This window comes from Fusarium venenatum, assembly GCF_020744135.1.
Source record: "Fusarium venenatum strain MPI-CAGE-CH-0201 chromosome Unknown EDB82scaffold_2, whole genome shotgun sequence".
Lineage (NCBI taxonomy): Eukaryota > Fungi > Ascomycota > Sordariomycetes > Hypocreales > Nectriaceae > Fusarium > Fusarium venenatum.
The window spans coordinates 2,191,144-2,219,075 of record NW_027072130.1 but is presented as its reverse complement, the minus strand read 5'-3'; the positions used below and the strand labels follow the sequence as shown (position 1 = coordinate 2,219,075).

The 27,932-nt window shown below is 49.0% G+C and overlaps 7 protein-coding genes across 7 annotated transcripts; 3 read left to right on the top strand and 4 right to left on the bottom strand.

Moving 5' to 3' along the window:
• Positions 1-522: 522 nt before the first annotated feature.
• Positions 523-5,494, bottom strand: EDB82DRAFT_139338 (uncharacterized protein). The gene is made up of 3 exons (XM_025733609.2): positions 4,934-5,494; positions 1,665-4,867; positions 523-1,611 (listed from the first exon to the last, which is right to left on the bottom strand). Exons 1-3 carry the CDS (start codon positions 5,396-5,398, stop codon positions 702-704), a joined length of 4,578 nt encoding a protein of 1,525 aa, XP_025584498.1. The 5' UTR covers positions 5,399-5,494; the 3' UTR covers positions 523-701.
• Positions 5,495-10,381: 4,887 nt separating this feature from the next.
• On the top strand, positions 10,382-12,743 carry EDB82DRAFT_139278 (uncharacterized protein). The gene is made up of 2 exons (XM_025733607.2): positions 10,382-11,864; positions 11,916-12,743. The coding sequence occupies exons 1-2, from the start codon at positions 10,659-10,661 to the stop codon at positions 12,513-12,515; spliced, it is 1,806 nt and encodes a 601-aa protein (XP_025584496.1). The 5' UTR covers positions 10,382-10,658; the 3' UTR covers positions 12,516-12,743.
• On the bottom strand, positions 12,673-13,906 carry EDB82DRAFT_496014 (ATPase, V1/A1 complex, subunit E). Its single transcript, XM_025733606.2, has 3 exons — positions 13,691-13,906; positions 13,099-13,607; positions 12,673-13,042 (listed from the first exon to the last, which is right to left on the bottom strand). The coding sequence occupies exons 1-3, from the start codon at positions 13,718-13,720 to the stop codon at positions 12,892-12,894; spliced, it is 690 nt and encodes a 229-aa protein (XP_025584495.1). The 5' UTR covers positions 13,721-13,906; the 3' UTR covers positions 12,673-12,891.
• A 374-nt stretch (positions 13,907-14,280) lies between these two features.
• On the top strand, positions 14,281-16,556 carry EDB82DRAFT_496013 (uncharacterized protein). Its single transcript, XM_025733605.2, has 2 exons — positions 14,281-14,684; positions 14,745-16,556. The coding sequence occupies exons 1-2, from the start codon at positions 14,643-14,645 to the stop codon at positions 16,260-16,262; spliced, it is 1,560 nt and encodes a 519-aa protein (XP_025584494.1). The 5' UTR covers positions 14,281-14,642; the 3' UTR covers positions 16,263-16,556.
• An 887-nt stretch (positions 16,557-17,443) lies between these two features.
• Positions 17,444-20,317, bottom strand: EDB82DRAFT_544886 (uncharacterized protein; the record flags this gene model as incomplete). Its single annotated transcript, XM_065609425.1, has 2 exons — positions 17,444-19,516; positions 20,243-20,317. 2 exons carry the CDS (start codon positions 20,315-20,317, stop codon positions 17,444-17,446), a joined length of 2,148 nt encoding a protein of 715 aa, XP_065464583.1.
• Positions 20,318-25,960: 5,643 nt separating this feature from the next.
• EDB82DRAFT_139196 (uncharacterized protein) lies at positions 25,961-27,395 on the top strand. The gene has a single exon (XM_025733603.2). It carries the CDS (start codon positions 26,223-26,225, stop codon positions 27,297-27,299), a length of 1,077 nt encoding a protein of 358 aa, XP_025584492.1. The 5' UTR covers positions 25,961-26,222; the 3' UTR covers positions 27,300-27,395.
• Positions 27,345-27,906, bottom strand: EDB82DRAFT_139179 (uncharacterized protein). Its single transcript, XM_065607051.1, has one exon. The coding sequence runs from the start codon at positions 27,729-27,731 to the stop codon at positions 27,390-27,392; it is 342 nt and encodes a 113-aa protein (XP_065464582.1). The 5' UTR covers positions 27,732-27,906; the 3' UTR covers positions 27,345-27,389.
• Between the last annotated feature and the right edge of the window lie 26 nt (positions 27,907-27,932).

Genomic DNA, 27,932 nt, shown 5'->3' with positions numbered 1-27,932 from the left:
ATTGATTTTCATGTCTGGTTTCCAAAACAACGGAAAACCTGATTATATAACCGCTGCTTATTTACTGTCTGTCTCGGAACGTCATCCGCCTCCCTCTCTTTCTCTCTTTCGCTTCTCGATTTGAATCGTTCCCTCCCCTCTCTCGACTCCTCCTTCGCCCGCTTTCTTCTCCCTTCTCAACTCCTTCCACGCAATAATGAAATAATCTTCGTCAGGGAATGGTTTCGCTGCTCTCCAGCTCTAAAGATGCTAAAAAGAAAAGGAAAAGGGTGGAAAGAAAATCTTCGGCGGAGGAAATAAGACTAAAAGTGATAGTACTGGAAGCCACCAAAAAACAGTTCATACAAAAAAAAGCAAAACCCTCCTTTTGCGTTTCCCCTTTATAACGCCCTGCGTATGTAAAGCAAACCTCCCAGCGTAAAGCGTGGGAGGATCAAGAAAAAAGAACTAATTTCGACCTCGTTGCCTTCGTTGCGTGCTTCAGCGCATGAACAAACGGACAAAGACCGGGGGGAGCAGCTGACAGATCGCTCATGCAGATCGTACGTGCATCACTGGCCCCGTAAAGGCCTGGGATATCAAAAGCAATAAAAGGCGAAGAGAAACAAAGCTCAGAAACTGAAAAGGAGATCCGTGTCATCAGCCATGGTTGAGGAGTATACAGGAAGGACCAAGTAGTTGTGTGAATCATCATCCATCTCTTATATGTTGGCACTCTTGGTCAGTGAAAGCCCTCTGAGGCGAGGATGGAAGCGTCCTGCCTGTGATTGACTCGACTCGATTCGTGATAGCCGCGCTGCTGATGTGAAGTCATTGCTAGCCTCGAAGCTGGGTCTGACACGGTCCATTGAGGCCCTCATTCGATCGTACGAAGGCCGGGCACGGTCAATCGAAGGGCGAGCTTGCATGGGTACATCTAGCGAAATACGGTGCGCCGTATAATTAGTTGAGTCGCTACCATTCTGGCTGTGCTGATTATACGTTGTCGTTCTCGTCGCTGTTGAAGGGGGGTAAATGGGTCGCAGGTCCTCATCAATACTACCATAGGCAACATGCTTCGGCATCTTCTTAGACCTCCTAGAGCTCTTGGAAGACTTCGACTTGTCGCTCTTAGTGTCAGCAGTAGGTGGGTCACTTGTGTCGTCTGTTTGGTAAAGGTGGGCGAACTGGCCCATCCTCTCCTGCTCACGGATGATATCGACATCATAAGGCCAGTAAACCTTCTGCAGAGCCTTGATAGCAAAGCGAGGGAAGAGGCAAATGACAGGCACCAGGAAGAAACACGCCCAGAAAGTTGCCTCTCCATAAACTTGAGCGGCAGTACCGTAGAAGTAAGCCGAAGAAGTGAAACATGTGTAAACTCCAGTCCAGAAGAAGATGGACAGGTCCGAGATGACAACGATAAGTACCATGAGCCAATCCCAGCGATAGGTATTGATCAAGATGTACATATTGATAGTAATAACGGCAGGGTGGGCGACGTAGGCACCAAATCGAAGGCGATCCTCTAGGCCAAGACCATTCATAGTCAAAAAGGTACCAGGCATGAACAGCAAGTAAGGAATGAAAAAGACCATAATGGACTGGTAGACGCCATCGATCATGTAGAGCCTTGATCATGTTAGTACGAAGCAGTACAGTAATATTACCAGAGCGTTACTTACCAGAATTTGAGCTGGGTCCACTCCAGTCGCTCAATACCACGTCGGTAGAGCTGAGGAACAGCAAGAGATACCTTGTCAGACACGTCCTGATCCAGGACACCCATGATAGCGACAGGAATCGATGTGAAGAACAAGTTGAACATGAGAATGTATGTGTAGTCGAACAAATAGGTCATATCCATATCACAATAAATCTCATACCAAAAGATGGAGAAAGTCCATACCATGTTCTTGTAAAAGAAGTTGCTTATACTTTCAGCAAGACGGCGATAGGACCATCGACCATGTACAAGCACCAGTCTTGATAGGAACCGGAACTGAGCAATCGCGTAATCAGAAGACATGGCAGCCTGACGACCTTCAACACCAGCAATACCGACACCAACGTCGGCCTCCTGAATCATGGCGACATCGTTGGCACCGTCACCAATGGAGAGAGTCATGACGTCGAGGCCGTTCTTGACCATGGCTACCACAGCAGCCTTTTGGGCGGGACTGACACGGCAACACAGGACTGATTTGCACTGCTTGCAGAGTAGAAGGAATTTCTGTTTCAAGCGGTCATTAAGGACCCATCGGAGAGTAAAACCATCAATAACCAGTCCATGTGTTGGTGCCGGTGGCTCGTGATTCTTCTTAGCGAGAGCGAGATCGTGGTCGCTACCGGTAATACCAAAGATTTGAAGATTGTCGTCGAGAAGCCTTTCTGCCATTTCAAAGAAGGCATCATCGGTAATCTCACCAGACTCGTCCTCGTTCACCTTCAGATGAATCAACTCCATGTCGTTGTTAAGAAGATTGCATGAGAAACCGATGTTGATAGCAGTCTCAACCTTGTCACCGGTAAGAACCCAGAGCTTGATACCAGCGTTACCCAGGAGAGCGATTGTATCGGGGACTCCATCCTGCAGGCGATCTTCGATAGCTGTGCCACCAACGAGGTAAAGATCTTGTTCGATCAGCTCAGCCACGGTTTCCAGCTTCTCTTCTCGTTCCTCCAATGCGGAGGCGGCTGCGTCATGCTCCTTCTTCCAGACTCGGTAGTCTTGCTCTGTAACTTCCTTCCAGGCGATGCAGAGTGTTCGAAGACCTTCACGAGCAAACATCTCGAGGTGTTCCGCGGTGGTCTGTCTGAGCTCTTTCTGCTCCCCACGCTTGAGACGAGAATAAATGATACTGTCGGCTCCCTTGCAGAAGAGGATAATTCGGCCATCCGGCATCCTTACAATCGAACTCATTCGCTTTCGGCTAGAATTAAATTCAATGGTGTTCAAAATCTGATAATGGCGGTCCTCGCCCATGACGTTGAGGTTGATACCTTCACCTGAGCTTCCCAAGACGGTAAAGCCCATATCGCGAGCAGTGGCGACCAAAGCTTCTTCGTCGGGAGATTGCGCCTTGAAGATCATCTTTGGAGAGTCGCCGTCCACCTTTTCGGCCATTACGGTATGGCAAAGAGCCAGGGCAAGCATAAAAAACTCATTGGCGTCCTTCTGCTCAGGGCCTGATTCACCAGCCAGATCGGATACAAAATCAGGGGCAATGAAAGTTAAAGCATCGTCGTGTAGAAACGGGTTATCGTGAATGTTACGCAGACCAGCCAACGCACGAACCTTGGCATCAGCAATCTCAGCACGAACCCGTTCACCTTCCTTCTCGACATCAATGCCGAGTCGCTTTTGCATTCCAGCTTGAGCTTCAGTGTAAGCCTCGCCGTATGGCTGTCCGTTGATCGTCGCTTTCTTGAACTCCATGACGTTCTGTGTTAGGGTGCCAGTCTTGTCGGAGAAAATGTATTCAATTTGGCCAACGTCATCCGAGATGTTCCAGGACTTGGGAATACATGGTTGATCGATGGGTTCGTAGTACATTTCCACGTCGTTATAAATGAAAACAGCCTGCAACGTACGGACGATTTCTAGTGTGATGTAGAGCGAAATGGGTACCAAGTTCTGGAACAGAATAATGGCGGCCCAAAATGTGATGAAACCGCTCATAGCTGGTTTTCCGCCTATGGAACCGAAGTCAAAGAAATGGAGGGAAGCATCGGTCTTCGCCCAAGCAACACCGTTGATAATGGCAGCGAGCAAACACATTATGAGCAAAATGCCGAAATTGCAAACAACATTGAAGTTCATCTCCCTAGCGATACGGGCGCGCTTACTAGGAGTTATACCGGCATTCATCATAATCTTTGTGTCGTGTCCTGTATAAATGACCACACCAACAATCCATTCGGTGTTTCGGAGGTTGCAGCCACGCAGTAGGAGATTGTCGATGGTGATAGGTTCGGTCATGTCCTCGGGTTCGTCGTCTAAGTAACCAGGCACGGATTGCTTCCATTTGATGGCACCATTATACTTGTAAAGATTAGGCTGGGGACCCTCGCTCTCGACTACGAACTCAGCGCGCTCACAGTCTCTGGCATGCTTGAGAGATCGACCGCAACGCACAGCCTGGCGAACCTTGAGATTGGTTTCGCCGTCCAAGTTTTTCGTTTCAACGTAACAAGCTCCGTCAGGATCGGAGGTAGAGAGAATAATGACATCAGCGGGCAGTTCTTCGTCGTTATAGATGCGGACAAAATCGCCGACATTGAGGCTTTTCCAAGTATCCTTCTGGAAACGAGCTCCAGAGGCAGGGTGATGATAGTTGATAACGTCTGATTTCATCTGCATCAGAGCAGCAGCGCGCTTCGCATCTTGCTCATCTGGCATCTCAAAGTGGGCGTGTGGTGTTGCCTGGGGTGACGGCGATGGAACAGGGGTCATCTGAATGTCCTCTCGAGCAGACATGAAGGACTCCCGTCCAGAGAAAGGTGATGCGATAGACTGACGCATAGACTGCCTAGTTCGTTGCGTCTCAACCGATGGGCGGGGGGCGTCATTATCAGTTGGTGCCGCCTTGCGCTTCGCCCTTTCTTCCTTCGCCTTTTTGGACCAGACAGACTGACAAGCACGCCACATGGCACCGAAGAATTTGGAGTTTGCCTTCTTGAACTGGCGCCAAGCAGAAACGTCGCCCTCCAAAACGTTGACATTGTTCCAGTTTCGGAGTCGGTGCACAGGAGCATTGTTTAGCTCAATGTCGAGAACAGTTCGTCGGTAATCTTCGATGGCATCCTTAATAGCTGTAACCGCAATAATAAAAATCAAAGGCACAGCATTGAGACCTGGGTTGACTCCGCCAAAGATTGGGAAAATCTATATCAAACGGTTAAAGGTTATTTACAAAGCCATAAGAACGTCAAAACGAGATAGTAAACTTACGACCAGAATAACCAAGAACAAGAAAAAAATGTTTGCAACGTTATGGAACTGGAACCACAAGTTCTTTGGAACGAACGATATAGGGGTGTATTTGGCTGTTCGGATCTTATTTCTCGTGAATGTTTGGCTCGGGGCGCCATTCTCATCTAGAAGTCCAGCTGGTAGGGGTTGGTTGAAGTACAAGGTCCGGTTTTCGTGCTCCTCTTCTTCCTCAGCATCATCCTCATTGTTGGGATTCGCTTCCGGTGGTTGTCCATCATCACCGGCAGGGTCGGATCCATCAGAAGGGGGGTTCTTTTCGTTGGAGCCTGTCTTCTTGTGTCCCATTCGTTCAAGAAGAGAGTTGCGCTTATTGTTACTACTGTTAACACTTTTCCTTTGGGTAGCCCAACGCGATCTTTGAGTAGCGCTCAAATGCTGAGAATCGTCGGGAGCAAGATGACCGTCAGCTGTTGTTGTGGTCATGGTGAAGTCGCGGGCAAGCGCCCGATCGGCCCCTCGATGCCAGCCAGGTTGGGAGAAATGAGCAGAGCTAAATCTGTCGAGGCGGGATACGGATGATGAAATTCGGCACGATCAATATTATATGGCACGTTACGGTGCAGTGCGGTGTCGAAGAGAATGGAGCAGGTGCAATTGAAGCAACACCAGCTGCTCGTTAGAAGATTATTAATGGAGCCGACGGGATGGTTGTTTTGGAAATTAACGACGTCGCCAGGGCCGTTGAGAAGTCGTCAAGACGATGCAAGAAAGTGAGTGAAGCGGGAACGTGGAGAGGGTAAAGGTAAGTTTGATGGTGACGAGATGTGAGAAGTCTGGTCTGGATGGCTGGCTCGGAAGTATGGTACAAGGGGAATTGTGTAAGCAATGTTAGGATCAAATGGGGCTCGCTCCATGGAAAGAACGGGGCGGCGAGGCAAGGCAAGGCAAGCTAGCAAGGCAACCTGAGAAAGGGAAAAAAAGATACGGTGGACTTTTTGAAGGAGACCGCACCCTGTCCGCCAGTCAGAGTGAGCAAACCGCCAAAAAGTGAGACTCTAGCACTCGGACTGGCAAAGAAAGAGGACAATTCTGGGTGGTACCCGCTCGAGACAAGCACTGGGACTCGCTGGGGAGCGTTGCTGAAGGGGAAATAGACAGTGGAGAGAGGGTGTCGGGGGGCGTGGGGCGCGGTGGGTGTGTGTGTGCGTGAGAGTCGTACTCCCGACCCATCCGACGCGCTCATCTGCTCTGCCCGGAATGTACCCCTTAAGTACCCTGTCATCTTGTCCTGCTTTACCTTATGCTCCCCGCCTACACAGTACCTAGGTAGGTACAAATGGCTAGTGCTTCACGATATGCTGGGCTGTCTCGCACTCATCTCATGCTTACTGTACCTCACTTTACTGCTTCACAGGTCAAAAGGATGGTACAGCCCTACTAAGGCAGTGTTGCTAAGCTCCAATTCATCCAATCCAATTCTATACTGTTCAGTCCGATTGATCGTCTATCCAAATATAGTATTCATCAGTCATGTGTAACAAATACGACTGGACATGATCCGTCAGGTTGGTCTTGAAATCAATTTCCTACCTGGGTGCAGTTGTATTACTCACAGCACAGAGGTAAGTGCCTCCTGTAGGGAGTTTGCAAGAGTCCTTACCGGGCTACTAGACAGCCCGATACAATAAGTTCTGTCCTCAACGGTGTCCGAACTCATCGATCGCGTCCGCTAACGCTGGCGCCACGTGTTTAACTCTTTCTATCCCGTCCTCCCTCCTTCTCTTGACTGTCTTCAGTTTGATGCAATCATTATTCAACGTGACGCCAGTACAAACCTCAGCCCTGGGAACCTAATAGGAGCCTCCCTCGGATGTCTGTTGCGGCATTGGCGGGCGCTACAGATCCCCGACGCTAACTCGAGTGTGCATCGCATCTCTTCCAATCCAATTGGGAAAAACGGGACCTGCAATGAAACCCCGTCGTCCAGGGGTACCTAACAAAGACCACAGCAGTTGAGTGAGTAACCACCAGAACGATGTTGGCCGAAAACGACTGGCACAGCTGAAAGACTTCATCAATATATTCGCATCAGTCCAAGAGTTCTTGTTATCCAAGCGCCAGATGAAAACTCGGTCCTATAAGAGTTTTGTTAGCAACTTCATACTCTCTGTTGCAGCCCACGCCTCCGGCTGGCATTTGCTAGCCCCCCCTTGAAGCATCAACATACCCCTAGCAAAGGGGGAGCCTATAATAGGACGTGTCTAAATTTGCCAAGCAGCCCGTCAAGATTGTCATTGAGCATGTGTTGCTTGTTTTTACGAAGGCCATAAGCGATTTTGGTCTTCCTGGATGTCGCCTACATCAATAAATGGAAATCTCGGAGCAAGAGGCAGAAATTGACGATCTTGGCTCCGATGCCTCCGTTTATCGACCCCGCTTACGGGCAATGCACTCGTCCGCGGATGACCGAAGATATCGATAGCGTGATGCATATCGTGAAAACCCATTCCGATAAGTCCGTGAGAGTGTGGTCTTTTTAATTGACGCCGTCTTGAGGTAGAGAATGGGCGGAGTTTCAATGAGTCTCGTCGGCTTTTTACCGTGTCGGTAAAAGCAACCCTTGACGGCCAGCCGTTATCAACTACGGTTTTGCGGTAGGTCGTATTTTACATTCATAGTCATTTGAGTGGTGATTGTGCAAATTTCCTGGCGAGGATCAGGGGACGGAGGTTGCGCAACGAAAACTCACATTTTAACCTCAAAAGCCAAGCACCAAGGGACCCGTCACTGCACCAGTTGGCACTCAGGGACAATGTTTCGAGACGGGGTCTGGGGGTCCTCCACTCTTTCGTTCTCTCTAACCTTGCGTGATGATCCTTCTGGGTTTCAGTCGCTTGGCGGCATCAAGATCCGGCATCGTCCCGTCTAATTGTCGATATACTATGAGTTAGATCTGAGACTACTCTTGAGTCCTCTTGTTCAAGGTTGTCTGCCCTTGGCTATTTTGGACTAAGATCTGGCGAGAACAACTAAGAGTACCTATGTATGTAATAGAATACCAATGACACTCCACATCTTCGTGGTTAACTAACGGATGCTTAATTACCTAGTAGGTCTGCATACTACGTAACAAGCTTCCTTCCAGATCTTCGCGTAACTGCCTCATTCAGAGAAACGACGTGACCCAGTAAAGTACAGTCTGCGTACCTCTATGCAAACGCTTCATCAAAGCGTCCTTGGTTTTATACTGGTTTAACTTTTATCTCCAGTCTGCCAGTGTCGTCCTCAGGTTTTCGGCAATTAACTTGCTCTTGTGTTTACATACTAGGATCTTACAAGCACCTTCCTCACTCCGACGCTAGATGCAATTCTTCTGATTCTTCTCGAGTTCCGTAGATCCCGCCAATACTGTTGTATACATGTCCCTACTAAGCTGCTTTCGTGACGTCGGGTTCACGGGGTTTAATTACGAGCGAGGGAAGCGCCACATCCTTTTTCTCCCGCGATTAGAAACCAAAAATCTCGTGCCTCGGCCGGTCGCTGTCTGATAATACCGTAATCCGTCAACGGAGCTTACAAACATGCGACATGCAAACTATCACAGCGGGGACTTTCATTTTTTGTTTTATTCTCATTCTGATGGACCCGTTCTCATTCGACCAGGAGCGGCGAGGCCGTGGTATCTGCGGATACCTATACTCACTACTCTGAAGGCGACGGTTTACGATCCACTTGGTCGGTTATGGAAAGGCACTAATATCGACGTTTCATGATTCAGCCTGACTCGATACTGAACTTGATCAAGTACGGTGATGCGCTTTATAAAAAGTCTGCTATTTCCGCATGTACTGCCGAAGAGTCTAGTTTTCGGGAACACAAAGGCAAACCATTTGTGCTTCTGCAGCGTTACATTCAAGACTTTTTAATATGTACATACCAGCAGTGCACAATTCTCGGGCCCTCTGTATTCTCCTCCCATAGGACACGGGTACCTACGAGTAACAAGTAAAGATCCATACATTGTTCTCCCTTATATCCTGAATCCTTATGCATACCTAGGTACATGCACAGTTCAGTGCCGCTCGGGAACTCTAGTGCCCTTTGCTCCCTGTTTCGTCAACTCCATAAGACCCTTGTTAGGGGTCTCCTCTCTTGAGCCTACGTACCTTCTGCAGGTCCAAATTTCCAGTCCATGACGAGATATCAGGGGTGGGTAGGTAGTCAGAAATCACGACAACTAGATCGTCAAGTTCAACAACCTATTTTGAACCATCCATGGCACAATATCCGTAGCATGAAACATACTAGAAGGAATGGGCATGTAGAAGGATATATTCCGAGTCTACTCCGCCAGTCTTGCGACTTCTAGGTACTGGGATAGTCGTGGCGACGTACTCTATAAACGTTCACTCAATCAATAATAATAAGCATTTTTTGTCCCGATGATCTTTTTTTTTTTTCGTACTCCCAGGGATCCCAGACTACCTATAATGAGATCCATGGATCAGTACCTGCTACCTCATTAGGTTAGATCCATCGTTAGACAGGGAGGTACACGTACTGAGCCAACCCTCTATAGGAAGGATAGCGCTAAGTTGGGCTTTGTCAGCCTCAAATTGGTCAGGCCAATTAAGCTCTAGCAAATGAATCAGTGATGTATTTTGATGCCATTAGAAAAGCGTCATCACTAGAACAGAGAAGAACAAAGCAGTAGCATTATCAAGCTCACTAACGCTGATTGATAATAAACTAAGCAGCCAGGTTAGTCAATACCTTGTCGACGTTAGTTCGCGCTTCTCTATGGCCCACATGCAATACAAGCCAAGATTGGAATGACAATGGACGCACGTAAGCTTTCTTCAGGGATTAAAGACAGATCGCATACCAAATACAAGGATTCAAACCCAATTTTGGTGATGTACGAGCCTTTACCTATAGATACTGCGCCATGATTTGTGCAGCAATCCAGGAATAAGATGCTGGAATGAACTGACGATCCTCCCTTCCATTCATTGTCTTTTCGGCAGATTTGGCAGTAAAACACATAACCCCCTTTTTCTTAACCACACAACGCGCATGCGTCAACAGTAGATTAATTAGTCTACAGTGAGGCTTCACTGGGTTTGGTCTTGGTTCACCCCATGGACGCCGCGTATCTTGGGCACGAACCTCTGAGCTAAAAACAACAACATTAGGTACGTTTGTATCGTGATAAAGACCTGGTCAATGCTGTCGGCTACAATACCAAGACCAACCAAGATGGGGATTCTTCTGGAAATTCGTGTTTCGAGAAAAGGGGCCATGAACCAAGAACCAAAACTCATTCCATTCTTTAGCTGCCTGCGCCACAGTCAGGGATGATTGATTCGCTGTAGGGTGAGAGTGTCTATCAGTAAACAATACGGCATCAATTGCTCAACTATCTTTAGACTTACGGTTTGGATCAGTATGCAATAGATACATAGCACTGCAAATGTTTCTGTTCATGTGTATATTGACGAACATGGAAGATTCAGAGTCTCTTATTCAGCGCTAAGAACTTAACAGCCACTTTAGCCACACATGATCACTCTTTAGCTTTGATACCACCAAAACGCGGTCTCAATCCAAACCAATTAACGCGGTTGGCATGACAGCTCCATCATAACTCTACTTCTGCGGATGACTTGACCAGGTTAAAGACTTATGACACTTATCTGATTATTGACTGTCGCACTTTTTCATCAAAGAGACAGGGTCCAACATGTCTCAGAATAGCAAAAATGGCAATATCATGAGCTTCTTCAAGCCCAAGGCAAGATCTCAAACACCCAAGGCTACCAAATCCTCAACGCCAGATCCGCCATCTTCATATCCGCTGGAACAAAAGGCGACTACCCCTGTGAAGAAGACAGTGTCGCCAACCCCGAATCGTGTGATTCAAGCCTCAGATGATGAGGATGACTTCGGATCTTCGTCCGACGACTCGCTCGAGGATCTATCCACCATCATCGGACGAGGGCGACCAGCAAAGGCAACTCAGTCTCCTGCCCGCAACCTATTTGCTACGCCAAAAGCAAAGAGAACTGCTGTCGAGTTTCATACCTCTCCGTTGGCCATAATATCCAAGCACAGATTCGACCTCAAAGCGTTAGCCAAGGATGCTCGCCAGGACGATGCTATTACAGCAAGCTCGATGAGAGCAAAAGCTTTATCAAATCTTGACGACCAAGCAGATGTACAAATGACGACAGATGAGACATCACATGATGTCATGGAGGGTATTGTCAAGAGTAACACGGCTCAAGATGCACAGAAAGTCATGAGAGCAGTAAAAAGATCAGAGACTGGCCAGTCGGAACTTCGGTATTGTTTCTTCTCCAAAGACTACGCCATGCCTCCCCCTAGTCCTGCCCCGAAGAAATTCAACAAGGGCCACTGGAGGTTGTTAACTCAGGGCGATTACAAAACTCGCGAACAGCATCTTGCATCTGGTGTGCCACTCACCCTGCTCCAACTGCAAGGAGGTTTACCGGAAGAGCTTTTCGATTGGATCTTGAACGACCTATGCGCCCAAAAATCATCTCTTGTCAGGCAAGAATACTGTAACCTGCTCAGTAATTGCATAGATCTTATCGAGCCACGTATCACACCGCAGCGACTAGAAGAGCTCCTGTATCGTTTTGGCGCCTCCCCTGAGCTCGGGCAGTGGGACTCGGAGTTAGATATATCAAAACCCGGCGCTGAGCCTTATGAAGGACGCGACTGGTCACCTCTGAGCTCCTTCCTATCACTCCTGACAGCTGTGTCACCGTACATGCCCGAAGACTCTATTGTTTACGCATCACAGGCGCTGCTGCGTATGTCGATGGACAAGTTTTTGATCTACGACATCAATCTCCTGACTACCTACGAGATTACTATTGGTACTCTCTTGGAAGCCATTCCCCAGCCCAGCTGGGACGCATTCGTGAGTCGCGCTCTGAAATCGTACAGGAAACAATCACTGACAGTTGATTAGTGCCTCGAAACCTGCACACTATTACATACCTTGGTCAAGGCACAATGCGTCAGAACGAATACTCTAGCATGTCTGCCCATCAGTAAGACGAGGGCCCATGAAATGAGACGACGTCTGGCTGCAGTATTCTTGTTCGATGATCCGGCTTTGGGCCGCTTTCATCCTGATGATACAATAACTATCCGTAGCATCATAAAGAGACTAGGCCACAATGACTTTGCCGTCGGGCCTAAAACAGATTTTACTGAACTTCAAGCCAACATTCTACTTCTTAACATCACAGTAGATGACGGTTCTTTCGCGCCATCTGATGACCCGGAACACGAGAAACAATTCAACAGCGACATCGACGAACTCTCAGGAAAGCTACGAGAGATCTGGCGAAAGATCAACGACGCGGGGATGAAGCTTGCTCGCACGGAAGCAAAGAGTGTGATAGAATGGGTACAGCAACGACTGGCACACTCTGTTCGCACTCGCCGGAAGGCTAAGAAGAGTATCTTTGACCTTCCAAGCCAAAAGCAGGATTCTTTTCTTCCCGAACAGCAGAACTACATGAGGAGCTTCCTGCGTAAGACCCAAGAAACTACCTCGGCATAGGCACCAAAGCAGTCAACATCAGGAAAAACGGGCTTGAAAGAAAATAATAAGCCAGAAACTATTACTGTGAACTGGAAGTGAGGACAAGGGGACCAACAGGACCAGACGTCCAGATGTTGAGCATATAATGTTCACTAGATGTAGTTTAACAATAAACGAGTCATTGGAATGTAATCAATTCTACCACGGGCCAAGTTCCAAATCAATCAAAACAGGTTAAACACGCGATACACAGCCTCCAAACTACGAAGCGCAGACTGATCAACAATACGGGTCGCAGGTAGTTCGAAAGCCTCTCCAGCCATGCGCCCATCGAAGCCGGCTGAAGTATAGACAGGCAGAGGCACCCACACACATATCTGGCCGGTGAGAGAGTTTAGTCGTTGAACTTGCGGTTGGGGTTCTTGCCGAATAGAGCCTCTCGCACCGCAGGCGCAGCAGACTCCTCAAGCAACTTCAATCTGGCCTCGAAGGTGTTGTCGATGTCAATCTTTCCGCTTCCGCTAATGATAAACACTCCACCGGCGCTGTTTCTTCGTTAGCTACTATCCGCATGGATCGATATGAGAAGCGCATCACATACATTCCCTCAGGAAGAGGATCATCCTCCTGAATCTTTGCCGTAATGTCCTTTCCGAGCTCCTTCTTGAAGTCCTTGGCGGCCTCCTCAATAGCCTTCTTGACGACGTCGTAGTCCTTTCTGCGTGCACGAACTTGAAGTTCAGGCTCATTGAGAGCATAGAAGCCCTCGAGCAAGAGACCCTTGAGGGCCTTTTGGTACTTGGCCTTATCCTTGGCACCCTCGGCGAGCTTCTTCTGAGCCTCCTCGAAAATGTTATCGAGCATCTCCTGACGGGCGCCGAGAACCTTGAGTCGCGTCTTGTTGGAAACGGTAGAGCGGGTGATCTGTTGGGACATGGTGGCCTGCTTGAACTTCTTCTCGTACTGTGTATCGATGGCGTCTGTCTCCTGGCGGACAAGCTTGGACTTCTCGATCTCGAACTCCTCATTGGCCTTGATCTCGATCTCGCGGGCTTTCTCCATAGCTTCCTGCTTGATGAACGCAGTCATCTTGCTGAGCTCATTGTTGACCTGTTTTGGGGCATCGCGCGTTAGAATACGGGACTGATGAGATGGACGACGGATTGCGTCGTTTGAGCACGGGTAATGCGTACCTGCTGGTCGGATAGAGCGTGTTGCGACATGGTGGGCGGTTTTGTTCGGATTATAAGAGGTTTGTTTATTCGAAGTGTGAAGGAGTTCAGGCCTTTTCAGGGTCGAGGATATGGTGATGAAAGGCTAGTGATGGCCTCTTTGGTGGTGAGGTCAAGGATGAACTATGATGGAGTTGGTAGCTGTGATGTGACGCCAGCCGCCTAAGACCCAACCTACCCGCTCCGTCCTAGCTGCATCTTACTGTGTTCCAGCAGGGAACTGGAGCTTGGGGGGATTAAGCCACAGTTACTCCCCACAGTTTAGAGTATACAGTCATTCGCCCAGCAAGACTCAACGTCACTAACATCGACAGACATTAGAATTCGTTTGTAGTTTAAACAGTGTTAGATGAGGTTGATTTTTATTTGAAAGTACTTTAGTGCAGTTGTCGCAACGAACTGATATAACATCAGGACTCATCTTCAGCTCTGATTAATATCCCGCCTGGGCAAGAACATGCATTATGTAACTGCACTGCCACTGTGGCTAGGTAGCCGGGCAGTTAGTCTCGTGTCGGCGCTACATGCCTCTCTACTCACGTCAGGTGTCCCACGCACGACTCGAGCTTGTCCGCCTCCGACTTTCTCAACTATTGATTAGTTTGAAACCAAGACAAATCACATCGAAACAAACACCTTTTCCTCCTCCAACATTGCTTGATCCTTCTTCTTCTTCAGGCGCTGCCACCGAACGGTACATAGACTCGGCCAGCGACAGCCTCGACAGTCTCTCTTGTTATTTACCTTTGGCGCTTTGACTAGCCATTCCTCTTGACCGTATCGAATCGATTACAACATCTACTGTTTTAGTAACACGAAGCGACCATTATAACGAGGGCATTGCCTATGCGACGTCTCAACAATCCGCTTCAACTCTCCCTTGCCAGATGACCCCGGGCCTGGCAAAGGCGCAATGGGGTTGCTTGGCGGCATCTCTTCTGGAGGAACCATAGCTGTACGTCGTCGCGTACAGCACTTCTGCAACGAATAATGGTGCTAATTCGATCTAATTTAGCTTGGAATCATCGTTGGACTGTTGTCAACAAGTGTCCAAAGTCTAGGTCTTACCTTACAACGAAAGTCGCATATACTCGAAGATGAAAAAGGCCCCCACGATGTTCGAAGACCACCTTACCGAAGGAGGAGATGGCAGATCGGCATGGGAATGTTCATCGTTGCGAACCTTTTAGGAAGTAGTATTCAGATTTCGACGCTTCCACTACCCGTCCTTTCGACTTTGCAGGCCGCTGGCCTTGTTTTCAACTCGATATGCGCATCATTAATCCTAAGCGAGCCTTTCACAAGATGGTCTTTCTCGGGCACTCTTCTTGTCACAACAGGCGCTGTACTGATCGCGATATTTGGAGCCATACCTTCGCCGGCGCACGATTTGAATGAGCTTCTAGCGCTCATGGCGAGAAGACCATACATCATCTGGATGATTCTCCAAGCGCTTTTCGTTCTCACGCTGGCAATTTCTGTTGATCTAATCAACAGTATGTCGAGCCTATCTCACGATGCCCGATTCCGACTAGCCCGAGGCATAACATACGGCGTCATCAGCGGAGATCTCTCTGCTCATGCCCTTCTGTTTGCCAAGTCTTCCGTGGAGCTAGTCATCAAGACCGTTGCAGGACGTAACCAGTTCGTGCACTGGCAATCTTGGGCAATCGTTATGGCGCTTGTTACTTTGGCACTCTGCCAGCTCTACTACTTACACCGGGGTCTCAAGCTGGTTTCGACGTCTGTTCTTTATCCTTTGGTCTTCTGCGTCTACAACATCATTGCTATTTTAGATGGCTTGATATACTTTAACCAGACAAGCCTAATATCACCCCTGAGGGCATGCCTCATCGCTTTGGGAACAGTTATTTTGCTGTCTGGCGTGTTAGCGTTGTCATGGCGATTAAGCGACGAGCAGCACACCCCTGGCGTTGGTCAATCATCTCTTGCGCCCGGCCTTGGACTTGTGGAAGATACTGAGGAGGAGGAATCTCTTCTCGGCTCAGATAATGCCGTCGCTGAAGAAGATTCGATTCCGCACACATATCAAACGTTCCCGCCCGCGATTGACGAGACACCATTGGTTCCTTCTCGCAAGAGAACCCCACGGTGGGCTGAGCGAGCAGAGATCTGGGGCGAGTTAGAGGATAGGGATGAGCCCACCACCCCGGGCAGCAGGCGGCGGTCTAGCACACTCCCCCGTCACACAGAGTCATCACCCTTGTTACCGACAAAGAGATCTCTCGCAGGTGGCCCAGGCGGAGAAGAATCGGGTCCCAGCACCGAATCTACCCCTCGAAGACAGACCCGAAGACGGCGGAAGAGCACAGGCTTCCCAGGCCTTGTTGCTCGTAAGCACCAGAGAAATAGAAGCTCCACGGAGACAGGCACACTTAACAATATTCTCTCACTCAGCTGGTTCAGAAACACAAGCCGGCAACCGTCACAAGCTAGTACTAGTGACGGCTTCCCTTGGGGCACCACATCACAACCAGGGGGTTCTGAAGCAAGAGGCGATGCAGCTGTATGAGCACGGAATATTTACTCAACTAGCATTTCGGAGTCGTAATAGGGGAAGGAAGGCGAACGATAGGCGTTTTCTTGTGTAGAGTTTCTTTACGTCTGCTCTTGGTTATTATTCGTGCAACAGGACTCACGGGTTGCAAACAGTATTCTGTAATGTTCATATATATATATATACGTTTCTGGTGACGAATGCTATTGATGACGACAATGGTAATGGATTGTATAAACCCCTCAAAATATCATGCTCTTAAATATTCTTCGACCTTGGTAGGCAAATAATAACCTTTGTATGTCATGCCGCGCCGTGCTTTACAACATCATCATTGAAGGAGTAGCAGGCGTTTTGGGTCTTGTGTTTTGTCCATGCATAGAAAATTTCCATTAACTCTGTACTCTAATTCTCGTAAACCTGGCCTGTGAACCCGTCTGCGAACATTAGACGGCTGGGTACTTGCAGTCATACACATGAGTGAGAAAAATAGCGACTACATTAACTCCAAAATTCCTCCGTTCCGTACTCCAAAACCGTCAACTCCGCTTCCCCTTTTCTTTCTTATTTTAGCTATGTAGCCATGCATGCAGGTAGACGCGAACTCCAAAAACTCGTACTGAACAGATTATGTGCCGCGAGGTAAAAAGTGAGTTTCTGTGATGAAACCCTCGTATCCATGGCATGCTGCTTTTGTGTTTCTCGTTGCAGTGTCCCAAAACTCTCCTTAGTAAAATACATAATGAAATAAATATGCACAAACTTGTATAATAACAAGTCTGCTATATTGCCAGTTGAACGAATCCGCAAATAGTAACATGATTAGGTTGATCCATGAGGGGGTATTTCCGAATAGATGAGACCGAAGACGGGATCGCAATTAGAACATGATGAACTCTCTAAATGCAGGCTTAGTCTATGAAACTCCTCCAGTCGAATGTCCAGGTCCCAGACCAGGAACAGTGCACCCATTGGCGTGGTGGAGAAATGCTGCTTGTAATCCGATATTACATGACAGAAAAACTGTAACAGACAACTCTTATGTGTTCCGTCGTCTTCTTGATTTCGCAAGGGGCAATTGCTAGGTACTCGCTTGTGCTTCGAATGTGTGCGCTATTAGGGTGGAATTAGATTAGTGACCGGGAACAGAACAGTATATACGTCGGCTTTTCGTATCAGAACGAGCTCGTTGAGTCCTAAACACGGCTCGTGCTGGCTCGGCTGCGTTCATCCTCCTCTTCCATGACATCGCTCAGCCGGGTAGGATGGTGATGGCGAGGAACTGTTTCCCAACCAGGAGTGCCATACCCTTGACCAGTATAATCCTGGGGCTCCGGGTGTGTGCCAGTCCACTGGCCACCATTACCACCACTCCCCCCTCCAGTAGAAGTCGACGGGGAATCTTGCTTACCGCTTGGTGGCACAGTGGTGGCAGGTGTTGCATACTCTTCTGCTTCAGCATCAGAACCAGAATAAGTGGAAGGTGGTGCAGCGAAGGGAATCTTATTTCCTTGGGCATCCAACAAGAAGTTGCCATTTGCATCAATCACGTACTCACCTTCGCTGTAACCACCCTCAGACATTGGTGCTTGAAGTCCTTGTTGGCGGTATTGACTGTTAGCACTAGTCGCGGGAGGTTGGTGCTGGGGAGACGATGTTGCTTCAGGTGGGTAGCCAGATCCATATTCAGTTTGGTAAGCCCCTTGAGCTCGACTGTTGTGATGTCTGGATCCGCCTTGAGTCATTGGAACAACTTGAACGCCTCCAACAATGGTAGGTTGCCCTGATTGAAGAGACAATGTTCTGTCACGCTCCTCTTGCTCGCGTCGTCCGAGTTCCTCCCATGCTCGGCGTGCCTCTTCTTTGGATATGGACAGCTCCTTGCGCATCTCGGCAAGCTGCTTCTGCGCCTTTGAAGTTCCACGCTCGTTTTCAACGGCGTCTCGGATAGCATTAGCTCGACCTTGGCGTTCCTGGTCCAAAGCAGCTTCCAGCATAGCGTTAACTTCTTGTGCGCGCTCTAGTTCCGTACGCGTTTCGAAGAACCAACGCTGGAACTTTCGTTCGGAGCTTGCACGAAGACGCTGGAGCTCAACGACAGCATGAAACAGGTTGGCACCAGCGGCTGACAGATCTGTGACCTGACGGGCCAACTGCTGGTTCAGAGGATCTCGATTCATCTCATCCTTGTTTTGCTCGAGCTTACGGATCCAGTAGCTAGTGAGACCCTCCCAATGGGCAGACAATGTCTCCCATCGCTCAAAAGCATGAGGAAAGGAGTTACGTGGTTTCGAACCACCGGTGCCTCCTTGGTTGCCACTCTCCGCGCCTTGAGCAGTAAAGTTAGGTTGTGTTCCTGGTGCTGGGCCAGTAAACGTTTGAGGGGGCGGTTGGTTAGTGGTACCAGACCGATTGGTTCGATTTTGTGGTGCTTGCCCGGTAGTATTTGCTCGAGGACGAGCTGATGTATTATCAGGTGCGGTTTGCGCCTGTCGTTGGGGGTTCATGGATTGACGCGCTTCCGTGTCAATACCCTGCCCACCAGCAATGCCAGAAGCAGATCTACGTTGTTCTTCTGCTCTGCGAGCTTGCTCCAAGATGCGCGCCTCTTGCTCAGCTCTCTCGCGCTGTTGCGCCTCAGCCTCTGCGCGTTGTCGCGCTTCACGAGCTGCGCGTTCCTGCATGATCATTCTCGGACCTCTAATTCCGGAGGGCGAGCCTGATTGACCAGGAGCTGAGCCTGGGCGGAACGGAGGGGCAGGCTTGCCGTTGGAGGGTGGAGGTATACCTCCAGAAGCCATGAGGTCGGCCATGCTTGCAGACTCCTCTTCAAGATCTGGGGTAAAAGGATTGGGGTTGCGCAGCGCCTCCTCGAGTGCAAAGAGGATGGCGCTGTGGGTATGCTTGGAGATCTTAAGTACAGGGTGCGGATCTAGGTAGTGTGCAGGCACAGAGAGAGCTCGTCTCGGAGGGGACGGGGGATGTTCGGAAGAGACCTCGTCAGGGTCCTCGGTCAAGTCTTGTGAAAGCCGTCGGCGGAGTCGGGGAGCTTGAGGCTGCACTGAGCGAACGGGGACAAGTCCTAATACAGTGGGATGGCTTTCCGGTAAATCGTCAACGGGCGCGACGGTTCTCCTGGGTTCAAAACCAAGGGAGGCGGCTCGGCGGTGAAATTTACGAGGCTCGGGAGCTGGACTAGGAGGTGCGTCAAACTTTGGGGTTCGACGAAGACTTCGGGGCGTAGAGAGTCGCTCAATAGGATCCTGGGTCTGATTGAACAGTGGCCGTGAGCTAGAGCTAGGAATTCTTGAGTGCTGGCGTTGCTGGTACTGGGCAGGGGTCGTGGGCGCGTTAAGGTCGTGACGGTCGTAAGAAGCAGAGGACGAGCGTATTCTAGTCACTTCTGCGGCGCTGAAGGGGCGAGGAATTTGGTTATGAAAGTTTGACAAGTTGATGGATCACCAGCGGGCGCTGGTGGTGGTGGAGTGGGGGAAGCTCTTGATGCGTTGTACAAAGTCGGGTTCTTTTTCGAGTTACCAACCGGTGAGCAGATCACAGCAGAGTAGCCCAACTCAAACTGAGGATAATTGCGATATGGTCTCGGGAAGGACAACCAAGTCTCAGTCTGATCTGGGTCTGGGTCTGAGTCCACTCGAAACAGGGCCGAGAGTGTGATTGCCCGACTGGAATGTTGAGACGAGCGAGGTTAAGGTGAGAAGAATCAGGTCGGGTGGTGAGTCTCAGTGCGGGCCTAAGAAGATGGGCATCGGCTGGTGATGTCAAAAAAAAGCTGGTGGCAGGGAACCCAAAGCTGGGCCTAAAGCTGGAAATTTGGGGGGCTGGTGCTAGGAGCTGCTGTGGCCGCCTACCAGGCCAAGGAGACAAAGCCCAGAGGCCCTTGAGAAACGGGCCACTAACAAGAAAGAAACTTGAGACTGCAAGCACAACGCACGCGCACGCGATGCGTGAAATTCGAGGATACTCGGTGGTCAAACTTTGGCTGAAGGAACCAATTGCTTCGTGTCGCTGATTTTGTAAAGGCGGCGCGACTTGAATGCGCGCAGTCGCATATGTTGTAGGTATAATCCTGGCGCAAAAGCCACGGCACGTCCAGTTTGCTCGCCTGTCTGCGCGCGCGTGTGGCCGTGATTATTTATCACTTGTGCTGGCTAGGAGTCCCTATGGAACATGAAAGCTTTTGTTCGTCCAGCGAATCTGATTCCGGCTCGGTATTCGCAATCGGCGTGCGATGACCCAAAGGTTTATGTCGAGGCTGTCATACGCAACTCGGAGTCCGCAAGAGCTAAGTAAATCGAGCGGCTGGGAAAGGTGAAGGAAGCAAGGGCAGCACGATACAATGCCGACATGCCCTCTTACAGGCCAATGGCGTCTCGCTGAAGTTTTTTTATCCACGCATACGCTGAGATGACATTGTTCGAAGTGTGGTAATGAGTGAATGGAAGAAGTTTGAATAGTTGGAAGGGGAGGGAAAAAGAAGAAAGAGCGCACTGACGTAGCGGACTAAATTGAAGGAAGCTGCACCAGCTGGACCGCTCCTCCCTCGATCAGACTTGCACCGCCGTGCCTAGATTATTAGTCTAACAACTTAATTAACTGCGCCAGGTTTTTAACTTGGCCATGTCATTGAAATGGTTTGCCAACTAACAAGTATACTACCTTAGTAAGTGCCTAGCTAATGCAACCAATACTGCCAGCTTGCTTAAGGCACGACTGGACCAGGATCGAGGGTCTTTAGACCGCAAAGTCTTGTCTTCAGCAGTAGTCTTTGCAAACATGACATCTGGTCGAATTCCAAGATTATGGAAGCAATCGTAGCCGAGTGTCTTTGTACCTCCATTAACTCACATCGTCTATCTCGTATCCATACGGGTTATAGGGCCATGGAATTATGATATTGGGCTGAAAATTGATGGTTGTATTTCCAAATGTGTCGCAAGATACTAGTCAGTACTCCGTACGACATGAAAAGAGCGTATGCACAATCAATCTTTAAGAAACCCTTGCCGAGACTTCGAAATCATTCCATAAACTACGTTCTGCCAGGCATTGTCTCGGGACTGGCGTTTGACCCGCTGATCGTTCCTTTCACTGACTTCAAAACCAGTAACATTCAGGGCATCAGTGTCTCACCTCGACTCGTCTGATCTCGGCTCATTCCACTTACCCAATAAGCAGATATTATGCTTTTTGCCTTATGATCACCTTGACAGTTGTCGCATGGCAAATAGCGGTGATTTTATGGGTAAGACTGGGGGCTTGATCTCTCTTTCTGAGTTGGAAAATTCGACGAGGCGGTGGGCGGCTGGACTGTCAATGTCCAAAAACTTGTTCGCCAGAGGGACTCATCTTACACCTGCTCTCAAGTTACTTGGTTTATGTATCCTGAGCTTTATGCTGCCTCCTTGAAATGGCAGTGCTGAAGCGTACTCCGGTGCATATGTGCAAGGGCCCAACGCTGCGCTGGGTTGAACCTTGGGCAATCTACGTAAGGCGGATGGTATAATTGGCCTTGAGCTTACAGTATCTTCGTAAAATCAGTTACCATTGGGTCCATGGAGCCTAACCCTTTGGGCCCATCTTGTTTCGATATTTCCTCCGTGGTCATTTACCGGATATCGGATCTTGATCCCGCCCCTGCCTTTCGCCCAACTTTGTCTTTTGTGCGGATTCGATTCTCCACTGGACTGCACCGAGTAGCTGGTTGACTGGGGCGAATTAGGAAACGGAAATGGGTCCGGGTGTAACACCACGTCATGGCGTTAAGCGGAACAACGGTTGTCTGCCACGTTTCCCACGGCTGCATATCGTGTTCTGTTTCGAGCCTTACCGCCGGTTTTAGGTTTAAGGACAACGTCAGTGGGAAAACCCAACCTAGATGGAACTTGGGAACGTAGCTATGCGATCTGAGTGCCAGTGAATTCTTGATTGCCGGGATAGGGCAAAAGTGATAGCGTAGCCTCGAGAAACATGTTCATCGATCGAATTGGTCTAACCCAGATAGAGCCTGGAAGAACGGGAACCATGGACGGCACGCCCCGTAATCAGGGTCCTCAACTTCCAATCAGAGTCTTGTTCCTTGGTGAGGAGTCGAAATTGAAGCTGAACCTGGGCATTAGCTAGAGGGTTTCGATCTGGAAATGATGTCGTATGATCCGCATACAGCCAGCCATTGTCAACAAGGTTCAATGTCGGCTCCAAATGCAATACCGACGTCCCTTGATTGTCTTTCTAATCTAGATTCGGCATAGCTCTAGGTTTGAATTGCTGGTCATTCGAACATATCGCAAATTGCTGAGAGCTCTTGATTTTTCCAATGGTTCCTTCTTTTCAGTTCACTGGTGATTGAAAAAGAACTCTTCGGGTGTTAAAACGCAGTGAATCAAACTGGATGTGTATCTTCGGAAACCCTCCGGATTGGCGCCATCATATCCCTTGAGTCGGATTTCAGCTTTCTCTTCCGTCTGAGACATCCGTTGAGCTGATACGCAGTCGTTCTGTAGGGTAACTTCTCGGCAAAACGCACTCCATTGTCTAAATACCTCGCCCTCGCCTCTCGAATGGTTCGGAAGATGTTGTTGGCTTGAATCTCAATAGCCGTGTCTTACTGGAAACCCCCCTTCTGTCGTTGTGTGATTCTTTCGGGTAGGTTGTCGGGTAGAGAATTGGAATGAACTCGTGCAAATGGCGCCGCTCAGTTTTTTGTAGTTCGTAAACGTCTCCTTGGATGGATGGTGATCACAGAAGCAAAGTATATGATAGTCTCCCATTTCATCTCGATTAGGGAAATTTTCTGGCCCGTGAGATATGAAGGATGGCCACAAGTTTAATGAGTCCATAGCTTCTTATTATAATACAGACCTCTTGCAAAGCACATAGTGTCTTGGGCGATCGAGCGATCAAGCAGAATCCCATGATGGTTGCAACCACCCCATGAAATGCATCCCTACGCAAGAAAACATGTTCCTGAGATATCCTGTGCCCGCTATTGAACTAAAGGCACCATCGCAGCAATCTCACTGGACGCCTCCAGGGCTACACGTCGGTGCATCGAGATCGTTGAGATGATTCCCTGACAGACAAGCAAGCAGACTGCTGTATGATGAATTAACTTATCAGGAACTAATGTGAAGAGCTAGCCAAGGGACAGGGACTGAGATAACGCTCAACATGACCCTGGGCTTGATGATCAACAACCTTGCACCTGTCAGGATCGAGTTCAACGTCCCCTAGCCACAAAGATTCCTAGAGGCTGATTATCCATAGGATGGGTTCATGCACGACAGAAAGCAGTCAGCTCATGGCTTTCTTGAGATCTCTCGTCCATCCCAATCTCAACAATATGCATGGTTTGCATCAGTATGCAGCCACGATGCAGGCACACTTTCCCTCTGTATTTCAGCTGGGTAGTGGCAGAAACATTTTCGATCGAGCACTTGTCCGATCGAAACTACTAATGCAGCTCACGCAAGGCGCAGGTGAGAACCACAAGACGCCTCCCCGTCGAGTACCATCATCATTCCTCCTGTTGAAGAGCTGCTACATATTTGACGTCACGACTGAAGCCAGCATAGAAGAAAGAGCACGGAAAGTCCAGATCGCCGATCGAAGATCGGGAAAAACCTGTGATCGAACAGTCTGAGCTCCGGGAGAGTCCCAGCGATTGGCTGGTAATCTGACCTAAGACCTTTTTTGAGACATGCGTTGTCTAAACTGTCGAGGGAAGGGATCGCCAAAGCCTGAAGCTATCGAGAGCTTTGGTGCTAGCCGCCTTTGTTTCAATGAATGAGCAAGGGATTTGTCGATTACTGTTGTCGTTCTTGGTGCTACCCTAGAAGACGCGAATGAACGTTGACTTTCTCAGCTGGCTTGGTGAAGCACAGGGTTCAAAGACAGGGTCACACTCAAGATTTTCCTGTTTCATGGAATCGAACATTTCGACCGCAGATAAGTGTCCAATGCGATGTTGTTGAAGGGAGAAAAAAGCATATGCATGGCATAGCCTATTGGATGTGTAGGTAGATATACAGAATAGGCAGCTTTGCCAAGGCGGATGGGACCCTGCGTCAATAGTAGCTTAGCATGGACAGGACTAATGCAGAGTGTGCAGCTGCAGCTGTAGCTCCTGGATCACAAGAGATCTGCGACTTTGACACTTGACAGGTTGATAATGTCAAAGTCAGGGGGTAGACTGAGGGCTGAAGCCTTGTATCACCTATCCAGATGGACCTGTCACTTTTTTTTTCTCTTTCTTTCCCCTTCTCTCCCTCTCAGCTTGGGGAGATGTTTTGTTTTGTGAAAAAAGGCTCAAGCAGGGCGATGTTTACCTACACTAACGCCAGATACGGTACCTACCTGGTAGTTGACTTCAGCCATGAATGGGGCCTAACAAACATTGAGCCTACCCGATAGGGGCAGCTTGCCTGTACCTGAGTGCCTTAGTTGTACCTACTAAGCTTTTCTCCATTCCTTCTCTTCTATACTCTCATTCAACATCGCCAGGTCTTTACCTTTTCTTTTCTTTTCTTATCTCAAGCGAAAAACGCGCGGAATCGCCGGCCTATACGTCCAGATTCAATCGAATGTTTTCTTCTTCCACCAGAAACACGTTGCTACGGATCAGGGTCCACTGTGTTTACTCGAACAGCTCTCATCAGACGTTTTCCCGAGCTATCGGAGACAAGTGTCTCACGACTCCACTCCAAGGACTTGATAATCAAGCAGGGAGGATGCATTTTCGCTCCAAGTTTCGGTACAGGCCGTGACTGTGTCAGCGAGCTCGACTCGTGTCCAATTTCATACAGCTGGTCTGCGTATTAAATGCCTGATGCAATCTTGTTGAGATGCCTCGAATGAACATGGCGCCTAGACGCGTATTATGGCAAGCCAGTGCACTGCCGTCGTTGTCGTGCAAAAATAGAGATGGAGTTTATGCTGTTTGATGTAGGCCATCAATCTCGGCAACACTGTGACTCTCATCTTGAACAAAGATCCAACGGCCTAGTTCACAGCGGCCGACCAAAATGGAGAGAGACCTGAACACCAGCCTCGTCGCCGATCACTGGTATCATCCGCTACATTCCCTGGGGACCAAATCTCATGAGTCCTGCGTGTCTCGGCTCAGGACTATGGTCCCGATTCTTGGGAAGCTTGCCTGTTCGTTTAGGGGATATTGCAGTAGGCGTTGAGCAATGGCACTAAGCAGCTTCGGATCAAGGAATCAACGAAATCGCTGAAGTCATCTAGACGCGAGCGAGCCATACCATCGATACAAGGAAGCCCTTTCTTGTCTTACATGAACAAGTCAAATGTACGGGTAGTGAGTAGCACTGTCCATATTTTCCCTTTGTTCCTTTCGAGGAGACCTATTTTGGTGTTCTCAAAGCCCACCACTTGCCATTTCAGGAGCCGATTCCCTTTCGGGTCCTTCGAGATTGCTTTTTCCCATCGGAAGAGGTGCTCTTTAGACTTGGCATTTGTTGTTCCGATGGACTACGAGTTCGCCAAAGCAAGTATATATGCATCTGCAGTCATTTCTTCTGACGTTGATGCAAGTCTAACATAGAAACTACACCCAAAAACGTGACGCAAGGGACCAGTCGCGGCTGCATACCGACAAACCCCCGGGGCACGAGCCCAGACTAGTTCAAGCCCTTGAACAAGATATGAGTGCCGGAATGCTTGAGGTTGTCTGACAAGGGGGATGGCTACACTTAGCAGCCCCTCTACCCAGGAATGCCCCTCCAGACCAAGGGGGCACGCTTTGTCAACATTTAGAACACATGCAATGCAAAGCCTTATGTGGGTGTAGTGGACCCGCGCTTATGTTTCAACATCTCTTTGACAGTTCTGCTTTCACATCTATTTGTATATCATGCCGTCTGCATCCCTGGTTTCTTCATTTTGATACCAATATTGTTGCAAGTTAATTTCGTTTTGCCAATTCAACGGTCCACCATGGAACGCCCTAGCAAGCTGGCCGATCTCAAACTCGTTTCCAAGTACTACCCGGTTACCAACTACTCATACCCTCAGCAACCGGAACGCCCATCACATCATGTTCGGAGTCGCTTCTCAGATGACAGGGCGTCTTTGGGATCTGAAGGGTCTTCGCCCAGTCTGATCGATGATCGAACGGATTCAGAAGTCTCTCTGGATGATGACTACCAATACCATACCCACGGCGCGGAGCTATGGGACAGTTTCTGGCTTCCAAGCAAATCAACCAAGCTTGAACTTCAACCTAGGAAGCAAAATGCGGACTCTATTCCAATCACCCAACAACAACAACAACAACAACAACGCCAAAAGCATCAGGAACTGAAGCAACAACAGCAACGATGGCAAAAGCAAGCAGAGGAGTACCGCGCCAAGGCATGGCCTCTTTCTGGAAACGCTCGCAACCAAGATCGAAAGCCGACAGCAACCTATTCCCCTTTCCCAAAACCACTGCCTCTGCCACCTCGAACTGTACCACAAGCTCCATCATGGCAATGTTCTCGAGATGCGAAGCAAAAGCCCCAACGCCCACCTCGCCCACACGAAGAAGTTTACGTTTTCCGTTCTCTTCAGAACTCACCCCTTGTTGCACACTTTGCTGTTTCTCAAGACTCGCCTCGTCCTATTACACCAAAGGACAACCGTCCAACAACGGCACAAGAGACAAAACTTCCAACGCCTCGAGAACGTGATTCCTACTTTGAAACCGCCTCACACCAGCATGCCAAACGTCTTTGTTCTACAAACTCCCAGCCTCCTACTTCTGCCATTCTCCCAAAGAAGTCCCTCCCTTGCATGCGGCCTCTACCGCCAACGCCACCACCGGAGGCGGAAGAGGCTCCGGAAGCAGAGCCCCACTCAGTCTTTGAGTACGATGATGATTCTGACACTGAATCTGGGGGTCGTTCATTCTGGTTTCATCGTCGGTCAGGAAGTGACCCACGCAAAACAGGCCAACAAACTGCCCCTTCATCGCCGCGCAAGCGACAAAACGATGTTTTAGGGCGAATGTTAGGACGACGCAGTCGAGGCTGAAACTTATCCTACCTTCATTTGTTCGTTGTCTTTCCCCCACATTCTTTCATTCTTCAAAAATTCTTGTATATGATACCAACTACGAATGTCTCAACGACTACCCACGACATATTTACCCTCTTTTATGATTGAGTGGAACCTTCCACCGTACGTATCGACGTTACTAGACGCAACATGACTATCACAAAGACTTTTCTTACGGATCACGCCAGCACGGAGTCCTGGAAAATATTCCCAAAAGCTCAAGGTTGAGCGAATGCTCGACGAACAATCTGTTCGTTTCATTCTTTCCTTTGTTACATGGCATTTGCCCAAAGGACAAAAGCAAATACATGCCAAAATCGGAGCGGACCAGGAAAAATGGCTGGTCTTTGACATGAGAACAAAGGCTTGGAGTGTAGGTGCACAGACCAAAGGGGTGCAGGTTCTCATGAAAGAACATTCCTTGTTTGGCCTCGGAAATCCAGAAAGGGAAAGGACAACGAGGAAACTTAACGGTTTACTACCAAATTCTTTTGCACATGCTTGAATATATTACTGGATTAGTTCAATGATGACATCCTGAAACTGCTTGTTCTTCGCCATGATTGTCATGTGCTTAGTGCTGATATGAATGAATGCTTTGTTGAGGTT

Bases quoted from the DNA above. Each gene is read 5' to 3' on its own strand.
- EDB82DRAFT_139338 (XM_025733609.2), bottom strand. From the start codon at position 5,398: ATGACCACAACAACAGCTGACGGTCATCTTGCTCCCGACGATTCTCAG. The intron at 4,868-4,933 runs GTAAGTTTACTA...CGTTTGATATAG, and splicing joins TGTTCTTGGTTATTCTGGTC to ATTTTCCCAATCTTTGGCGG. The intron at 1,612-1,664 runs GTAAGTAACGCT...AACATGATCAAG, and splicing joins TGGACCCAGCTCAAATTCTG to GCTCTACATGATCGATGGCG.
- EDB82DRAFT_139278 (XM_025733607.2), top strand. From the start codon at position 10,659: ATGTCTCAGAATAGCAAAAATGGCAATATCATGAGCTTCTTCAAGCCC. The intron at 11,865-11,915 runs GTGAGTCGCGCT...ACAGTTGATTAG, and splicing joins AGCCCAGCTGGGACGCATTC to TGCCTCGAAACCTGCACACT.
- EDB82DRAFT_496014 (XM_025733606.2), bottom strand. From the start codon at position 13,720: ATGTCGCAACACGCTCTATCCGACCAGCAG. The intron at 13,608-13,690 runs GTACGCATTACC...GCCCCAAAACAG, and splicing joins ACGCTCTATCCGACCAGCAG to GTCAACAATGAGCTCAGCAA. The intron at 13,043-13,098 runs GTATGTGATGCG...ACGAAGAAACAG, and splicing joins GATCCTCTTCCTGAGGGAAT to CGCCGGTGGAGTGTTTATCA.
- EDB82DRAFT_496013 (XM_025733605.2), top strand. From the start codon at position 14,643: ATGGGGTTGCTTGGCGGCATCTCTTCTGGAGGAACCATAGCT. The intron at 14,685-14,744 runs GTACGTCGTCGC...GATCTAATTTAG, and splicing joins CTTCTGGAGGAACCATAGCT to CTTGGAATCATCGTTGGACT.
- EDB82DRAFT_139196 (XM_025733603.2), top strand. From the start codon at position 26,223: ATGGAACGCCCTAGCAAGCTGGCCGATCTCAAACTCGTTTCCAAGTAC.
- EDB82DRAFT_139179 (XM_065607051.1), bottom strand. From the start codon at position 27,731: ATGAGAACCTGCACCCCTTTGGTCTGTGCACCTACACTCCAAGCCTTT.